The following is an 8,374-nucleotide window of genomic DNA, read 5'->3' on the forward strand; positions in this document are numbered from 1 at the left end:
TTACTATCAGGCACTGGAGTTTATTATTTCACACAAAAGTTAGAGGCCAAGGCCACAGTGTTGTTAAACACCTCCCTCCCCCCCACCCCACCCACAAACCCACCCACACTCTGCTATAAAAACAGAACATAACAAAACACCAGAGCTCAGGTGCAGCCAAGAACAAAGAGTGGCTCCAACAAAAACAAGACAGACACAAGACACAACATCTTTGCACATTTCTATAAAAACTCGCCACGGCCCGCAGAGAAAGAGGTCATGGCATGTCAAGGAGACCGTGAACTCGGGACCCTTGGCGGTTCGAGACAGCTGCCACTTCTGGCCATGTCTTCGGGGCTCTGCTGCAGGAACTGGGGGTGCTGAGGGCCCAGGAAGGATGCCTCATCCCACTTTGGAAGTTCATGTCTGTGAGCTGGATGTGCTTTGGGTTGGAGAAGATGCCACAGACTCCCTTCCCAAAGACAGGGATGCAAGGACAGGGCAGAGGGCACCGACAACCCCTCATGCCTAAGGTAAGGAAGCCAGCCAAGAGAGAGTTCCTCTACAGAATGTCCTCCATTGGACAGAGTTCACAGTGTACAGGGCCAGCGCCCTTGCATTCACATGACATAAAGCCCCATAGCCACCGTCGCCACCAGAAAGCTGAGCGTAAGGACCCATCGGAGAAGCGGTGCCTGGGAGAGAACGTTGAGCTGGAGCTTCCCTCTGGGAGGCTCCGTGGGAGTCGAGTCTGCAAGAGAGAAGGAGGCAATGTCACCAACAGGTGGATAGAGGTGGGAGATATGAGGGGGTCCCAGAAAAACACAGCAAAAGCGGTCCCTAGTACTGTTCCTGCTCAATGCCAGGATTCTGCTAATGCAGACAGGGTGCCCTCTGGCCACTGCTTGGATCCCTCCAAAGACAGGGAGCTTACTACTCCTCGAAGCTGTCCACATTTCCATCTTCGGCCAGCCCACACTGTGAGAACACACCCTCCAGGGCCTTGACGGGACCGCACTTTGAGAACTGCTGCATGAGGGCAAAGACCCCTCCTCCTACCAGGTAGCCCAGCCCCTCCCATTGGACCTGGCCTCATTCCCACGTTCCCAGGCACAGTTCCGCCAACAGAGGGTTCCACGTGGTCCCGGCTCAGGTGGGGAAGCCCCAGGACAGGTTGGGGACGGTGGCTCCAGGAGCAAAGGAAAAAGACCCAGGGGTTCCTTGTCCTCCCAGTGTCCCATGGCATAGTAACAGCTAGGACAGCTCCCGACTCTTGATCTCAGCTCAGTTCACGACCTCAGGGTCATGAGATCAAGCCCCACATTGGGCTTCACACACACAAAAAAAGAGGCTCTGCCCAGGACTCCTGACAGTCCTTTCTGTGCATGTCTGTACTTCTAAGCCAATGAACTAGAACTTGTCGACTGCCCTTGATTTTAGAGATGGGGAAGACTGAGGCGTGGAGAGGCTGCACAGCTGGCCCTGAGCCACACCAGAAGGACGGCCCCAGGCCCCTGTGCCCATGCCCTGCTTCTCATTTAAAACACTCAGAAGACAGAACAGCCAAGAGGTACTGGAGACAGACCACCGGGCCTCGGGCTCTCCTCCCACGAGCCCATCCCAGTAGGTCCGGGGGCCTCACCTTGTGCCCTGCTGCCTGCCCGCCGGCGCAGCCCTGGGGCCTGTGAGGGGCTCTGGTCCTCGGCGTCCCGGCTCAGCAGCTCCTGCAGCTCCTCAAACAGCTGAGAGACAGAAGACACACAAGCCCGACCCGGTGAGAGATGGCGGTAGGCCCCAGCCGATGGTGTTATTTTAAGCTGTCCTCAGAGATCTTGACAACTTCACGAAATCGTGAAGAAAAATACTAAGCAGTCCCATTCCTGTCACCCAGCTTTAGAGGAAAAATGTCGCAGGTGCATCTGTGTTGCCTGCCCGCTCCTCCCCATGTGCTTGCAGATAACCAGCTTCGTGCCATGGGGACATCCTGGTCATGCCCTTCCCCTGTGTCCTGGCCACACCTGCGCCACCTGGGACCCCCTCTCCCCGCAGTGCCAACCTGGCCACAGAACCACGCACCCACAACGTCAATATTGTCAGCGAGTGCGGTCACAGAGGGCTACAATGGTACCCCATCACGTGCCCTGTGCCAGCTCCTGCCATGATCAGTATGAACTTGACCCTCCCAACAGCCCTAGGAGGCGGGTACTGTTCTATCCCCATTTTATAGATGGGGCGACCGAGGTAATAAAGACCACCCAGCTGGTCAGTGGCAGACCTGGAGGCCCAGCTTCACCACGACCCCCGCCCCGGGCTGCCAGACCCTCACCTGGATGTTGAGGAGGAACGCCGTCTTGGCCTCCTCGAGGACTCTCTGCCTGACCTTGGGGGTGATCTCCAGAGAGTTCATGCGGGAGCGGTAGAGCTGCTTGAACTTGGTGGCGCTGGCGATGTTGGGGAAAGTGAAGAAGTCCACGCCCTCGCCGGAGCTGGGCAGGTCCAGGGCCTTCTGAGCGATCTTCTTGAGGACCTGGCCCCCTGACAGGTCGCCGAGGTAGCGGGTGTAGGCGTGGGCCACCAGCAGCTCTGGCTCCTTGCGCCCCACCTCCTGGAGTCGCTGCACATAGCGCCGGGTGGCCTGCGTGTAGGGGATGGCCTCCTGCCAGTGGGTTCCGTACCAAAAGGCCATGTCCCGCTCCAGGGCGGCCTTGCGGTGCAGCTCTTCTGGGAAGTAAAGCGGGGCGAAGACCGGGTTGTCCTTGTTGCGCTCGATCTCCTCCTCCAGGGCCACGTAGACATGGTAGAGAGAGGCCATCACCAGCTGAAATGGTCACACGAGCGGGTCGGGCTGCTGGCCTCGAGTAAAAACCCCATCCAGCCCCTCCGCGGCGGTCTTGGCGAGACCCTCGTGACACCCCCACCCACCCAGGCAGGGCCCCCCCACCTTCTGCTTGCCCCCGGCCCCATCCCCCCCTGCACCGCAGAGGGCAGGTCAGGGGAAAACTCGACCATGCACTTGACACACCTGAAACCCTGGTATTCCACGGATGAACACGCAGCCTAACTCAGCCCTTATAAAACCCCACAGAGGACTTATCATCCCCACTTTACAGAAAAGAAGCTAAGCTTGGAGAGGGTAGGAGACGGTGAGCCCTCACGGCTAGCAAGAAATGAAACTGGAGTTGGGCCCAGGCGTTGCCAGGAGCCAACGCAGCCCTGGAGCAAGGGAAGACCTGAAAGAACGTATTCACCGGAGCTTCCCAGCGCCTCTGGACTTGGACCTCCGGGTGACTGTCTGTGGGGCCGAGTCTCCTTCCCAGAGACCCACTCTGAACTCCACCACCTCCAGAGGCTGGTCTGGGGGGAACCAGCCCGGCACAGCTTGACTTGGGGACCCTCCCATCACACTTTAACCCTCGATCTGGAATTTGAAAGAGGACAAAGTTTAAGATGCTCTGGTTGAGGTTTCCAAGTTCTTTCTGAGCCACAGACCTTCTCAGTGGGGGAAGAAAGCCAGGAAGCCTGATACAAAACCACACGGGTCATCAAGTGAGCTGACCTGGTTTGAACCTGGGCTCAGCCGGGCCCAGGCTGCGGGCCCTGGGGTAAGCCACTCGCCCTCTCTGGGTAATTGAAGGTCTGAGCAACTGTGTCCAGACCAGCCTCGGTCCCCTCCCCTGCCAAAGAGGACAACGATGTCCTCCAGGGGGCTGCTGGGAGAGTCAAGCAGGGTGACCCAGGTCAAGTACAAGGCACAGGCTGGCACTTGGCCCTCAGTTCCCGGGCTGTGGTGATAAACGCCACCTCCTTCAGCATCATCTGGGTGAGCACTGGGCTCTCTCCCGGATCTCCATGCTCACTTCGAACTTAGAGGCTTAGAGGTAAGATCCAAAGTCCCAGTGGCTGGGGGTAGAATACCCCAGGAGCCACCTCCCCGGCTCCTGCTGCCCCCCAGTCCCAGTCCAACCACTGGGTGCATGCCATCTTTTTGAGAAAGGAAGGAGGAGCACAGGGAGAGGGAGCTGAGACCAGATGCAGCAGTCGCAGGAGGCAGCCAAGGGCCTGACCCCCTAGAACAGCACAGCACCTGCCGCCAAAGCGTCTCTCTGGTTGGAAGTGCAGGGAGCGTGCAGACCACAAAAGGAAGGGGTATCAGCAGTCGGGGGATAGGGCTTCCCACCTCAGCAACCCCATTCAACCTGAACAAGCCTGTCCTCACACTGATGTCTGAGCACCCGACCCTGGCCTCATTGTTCGAGTGCTCGCCCGCTGTTTGCATGAATTCCTGAGCTGCGTGGGCAAACAGCAAAAATCCGTGCCTAGCAGAGAGTGGGTGCCTAAGAAGACCCCGCTGTCGTAAGCTGCCCACAGTCTGCCTGGTGAGGAGGTGGCTGTGCTCGGGCTCGAACCCATGCCACCCCCTGCCTCGGGTCAGGAGCACAGGCTCTGAAGGAACACCAACCTCGGTTTGATTTCAGCCTTTCCCATTGACCTCCTGGCTGTGTGACCTCCCGCTAGCTGCTTCACCTCTCTGGGCCTGCTCTTCCTTGCTTTCCTTTCCCCAGACCTGGGCCACAGATCAGCAACGGAGTGTGTAAAATGCCCAGCACAGAACAGGTGCTCAGTGGATGGCTCTAGAGCCCCAGCAAACCCTGCCCCCCACAACAGCACGTAGCAGGCTGTGAATTTGCTGTGTGACCTTGAGCAGACCACCTTCCCTCTTTAAGCCTCAATGTCAACTGCAAAATGTTTCCCCTGGACATGCCCCTCTGGTCCCTCAGCGTCCCTGGTCCCAATCCCTGCTCAAACCACTGGCCTGAGTGCCTGGGACACACACCCATTACGTCCTCCAGCAGGGCTTGTCCCACCAGGCCACATACCTTAAAACCTTTTCGGGTCACCAGGCCTTTCTGGAAGTTCTTCATGAACTCGGCATTCTCTGCCTGGACGTGCACTTCCTTGGTGGCTTCCTTCAGGGCCTCTGACAAATCCTGGGGCATGCTGCAGAGAGGAGGCGGGGAGGGTGAACAAGGGTGGCTCTGAGCAGGGTTCCTCCGAATGCTGGAGCTCCTGGGGACACCACCTGGGTATCCGCAGGTCTTCGAGCACTATCAGGCTTCTCTGAAGAAGTCAGTCCAGCCTGCCACCTAATACAGGGGCAACATTCCCGACTGCCTTAGGATGCAGCCCCGACAATGTGCTCCAAGTCACACAACCAACTGGGAAATCCTGGCACCAGTCACTATGGGGGAGGGGGGTGGTGTTTGCAAGGCCCAGTGAGAAGCAGCCCCAGCATTTTGAACATTCATATTTTAGGTCATAATTGCTTCGACTGGCTTTAGACCCAAGATTTAATTCATTTATTCTGTTGATATTTCAGACACAAATCTCTTATAATGTTACGCTCATCATGAAAGTGCTTGGGTTAAAAAAAAAATCTGCAAAACTCTATTTTACTCGAAGAAAAAGTCCCTTTCTGGGAGTATTTCTGCTCTATGTCTGCATCCACCTCCCACAGAACAGTTATTTCTCCTTTCTCTCTTTTTCTCCCTCACCCTTTCCAGAAACATCACCCTGTTCTGTACATGCTGGTCAGACTCCCGGGAGAAGGGAAGGAGCCACACTTGGCGGTGAACAGACTGTGGTTCAGATCCTAGCTTGGACACCTGCTAACCAGAGGGCCTTGGGCTTCCCGCCTCCCTGAACAGGGCAGTCCTCATCTGTAAAATGGGGACAGGACAGCCACTGTGGTGTCTCCTTCAGGGGCTGGATCCCTAGTAAGAGGAGGACGTGGCCACCAGGGGGCTCTGGTAAGAGAACCAGCCACTGTCACCCAGGCACCACAGCCCCACAGATTCTAGATTAAGCAGAAAGCACCTCCAAAGACATTAAAAAGTCTAAATAAATAAATAATAGAATAAAATAAAATAAAATAAAAACCATAGGGACACTCCCATCTGGTCACCCAACCTGTGGCAGCCAGACGTGTAAATAACCTTTCTCCCTCTAACGACCCCACCGGTTGAGACCGAAACCCGGCTCCTTAGTTCAAAGCCCTAGGGGACTCAGGGAAGAGGGTCCCGGCACCGTCTCCGGGAGGGGCTGGAGCAGAGAGCTAGGCGGCGCCGCAGGGGCTGCGCACCCGGGAGAAGCCGGTACCCCGCGCCCCGCGCCCCGCGTCCCGCGCCCCGCGCCCCGCGCTTGCCTGTCGGGCTGCGGGCGCTCCATCCTGCCGGCGTTCGGTGTCTCTGGGGCTGGCTCCGACGTCTCCCGGACGCGCAAGAGGACGTGCGAGAGTGACTGTGCCGAGCGGGGCCGCGCCGTCCATTTATCCCAGCCGCGGGTCACGTGGCGGCGGCCAGCAGCTGATCCCCACATTGGGCCCGACGTTGCAACACCCGCGCCGCGCCCGCCCCAGGCCAGCGGGGGTGGAGGGGGAGCGGTCATATGACCCAAGGAAAACAAAGCAATTTAAAACAGGACGCTTAAAAAAAAAAAAAAAGAAAAGAAAAAAGAAAAAACTTCTGGAAATCTGAGCAGCCCTGTGATTTCGTCCCTTACAGAGGCCCCCATGCCGGGATGGGACCTGCGCACCCTGGGATTCTGAAAGGTCCAGAAAGCTAGGAGGCTAGTGGGCGACAGCCGGGACTTAGCAGCCCCAGGCCCTGCCTGCTCTCCTCCTGGTGCTGGGAAACTACTCTCCCCAGATGTCACCTCTCTCTAGAGTACCCTGCCCGGCCAGCCTGCCTCCTCATTCTCACCCTATATGTACATTTAGGACTTTTTTTTTTTTTAATTTTATTTTTATTTTTTAGCACCAAGTGTTAGAGACTGTGCTGTGTTTATGGTTCCTCTCTACATTTATTCTGTGGGGTAGATCACTACCGTTTTACAGACGGGGAAACTGAGGCAGGAGGCAAGGGAGTGGTGTTCCCCAGGCCACACATAAAGCAGGAAACCAGGACTCAGACCTGGGAGTGAGTCGAAGTCTGCCCTCCTCCGCCAAGCTGTCTTTGCTCTTGGTGCACATGCAACCTGAGAGCCATGCCTGTCACACATACTACTTCCCTGCTAGCATGCCTAGGGCGCTCTTCCAGAACTTGTCACAGCTGACTCCTCTCTTCACAGAGCCGGCCGCGTCTGAGCTACTGCTGAGCTAGGTTTGGAGGAGATCCGTCATTTAGGACTCAGGGAGAGCAGGTCACTGGATGAGCCCCGGTGAGAAAACTGGGTGTTTCCTAAAGTCCCACCCCAATGCCACCATTCTGGATTCTAAACTAAAAAACAAAAACACAAACAAAAGAAATTATAAAAGGGTGACTTTGGCTTGGAACAGGGATGCTGCTTGGAAATGGAAGTAGTAAGTGCCCCACATCTGAAAAAAATGCTAGTAAAGTTTGAGCATGCTCTGTCAAGCACGGGGGCTGTGGTGGCTGCGTCCTGCCGTGCCTTCCATCTGCGCATGTCTAGGAGGTCCTGATGCTTGGAGACAGTCTTCAAGAAGTGGGCAGTGGGTGCATCTAATCCGAGGTCAGAGCTCTGGTCCGTGAGCCACCCTCTTGCAGGGGCACTTACCTGAGTTTTGGTCACCAAGTCAATGTGGCGATCAGGAGGATTCTGGGCCTTCCAGATAGAGGGGCTATGTCTAGTTTAGTCTGCAGACCATAGAACCAGCTCAGCTTCTGTGAACTGTCAATACTGTACTAACAGCTCATGTTCACTGAGCACTGACTGCGCATCAGCTACTACTTAAACACTCACATACATTAGCTAGTTTGATCCACACAATTCCCCCCATCAGGCTGGTATTATTATCCCCATCTTACAAACGAGGAAACCAAGGCAGAGGAGTTAAAATCAAGGTCTGAACCCAGGCAGTCTGAGACCAGGATTTCAAAATTTCAAGAGGAGGTGTCCTCTCCCGGAGATGGCAGTTGCCAGTGGGCATCTGGGTGGCTCAGTGGGTTAAACACCTGCCTGTGACTCAGGTCATGACCCCAGGATTCTGGTATCCAGCCGGAGGAGGTCTGGCTCCCTGCTCAGTGGGGAGCCTATTTCTCCTTCTCCCTCTCCCTTTGTAGCTCACCTACTTGTGTGAGTCGAGTTCATGCTCTCTCTCTCTCTCTCAAATAAATCTTTTTTTTTTTAAGTGTTGCCAACAATTTTCTAGAAATGAAGGCTATTAGAAACCAATGGCCTCCTTAGAATGTGAGTTTCCTGGAGGGCAGGGACTTTGCTTTGTTCTGTAAATCCCAGAGCCTGGAACAATGCCTGGCAGGCAGCAGACGGTACCTTCTGCAATGACTGACTGGAAAGAATGAAGAGATAAACCACAAGATCTTTCTGGTAAACGTGGTCATATTGCTAGGCTGCCCCGAAAGAGCTGGAATTGAGTTAC

The 8,374-nt window shown here is 55.8% G+C and overlaps 1 protein-coding gene across 1 annotated transcript; it reads right to left on the reverse strand.

The window, feature by feature from the left end:
• Positions 1-6,369, reverse strand: HMOX1 (heme oxygenase 1). The gene is made up of 5 exons (XM_082741012.1): positions 6,182-6,369; positions 4,857-4,977; positions 2,306-2,797; positions 1,622-1,721; positions 1-730 (listed from the first exon to the last, which is right to left on the reverse strand). Exons 1-5 carry the CDS (start codon positions 6,352-6,354, stop codon positions 600-602), a joined length of 1,017 nt encoding a protein of 338 aa, XP_082597138.1. The 5' UTR covers positions 6,355-6,369; the 3' UTR covers positions 1-599.
• Positions 6,370-8,374: the final 2,005 nt, after the last annotated feature.

Source organism: Mustela nivalis (genome assembly GCF_964662115.1).
Source record: "Mustela nivalis genome assembly, chromosome: 7".
Classification (NCBI taxonomy): Eukaryota; Metazoa; Chordata; class Mammalia; order Carnivora; family Mustelidae; genus Mustela; species Mustela nivalis.

Bases quoted from the DNA above. Each gene is read 5' to 3' on its own strand.
- HMOX1 (XM_082741012.1), bottom strand. From the start codon at position 6,354: ATGTGGGGATCAGCTGCTGGCCGCCGCCACGTGACCCGCGGCTGGGAT. The intron at 1,722-2,305 runs GTGAGGGTCTGG...TCTGTCTCTCAG, and splicing joins CGTTCCTCCTCAACATCCAG to CTGTTTGAGGAGCTGCAGGA. The intron at 731-1,621 runs GTGAGGCCCCCG...TCTCTCTTGCAG, and splicing joins GGCAGGCAGCAGGGCACAAG to ACTCGACTCCCACGGAGCCT.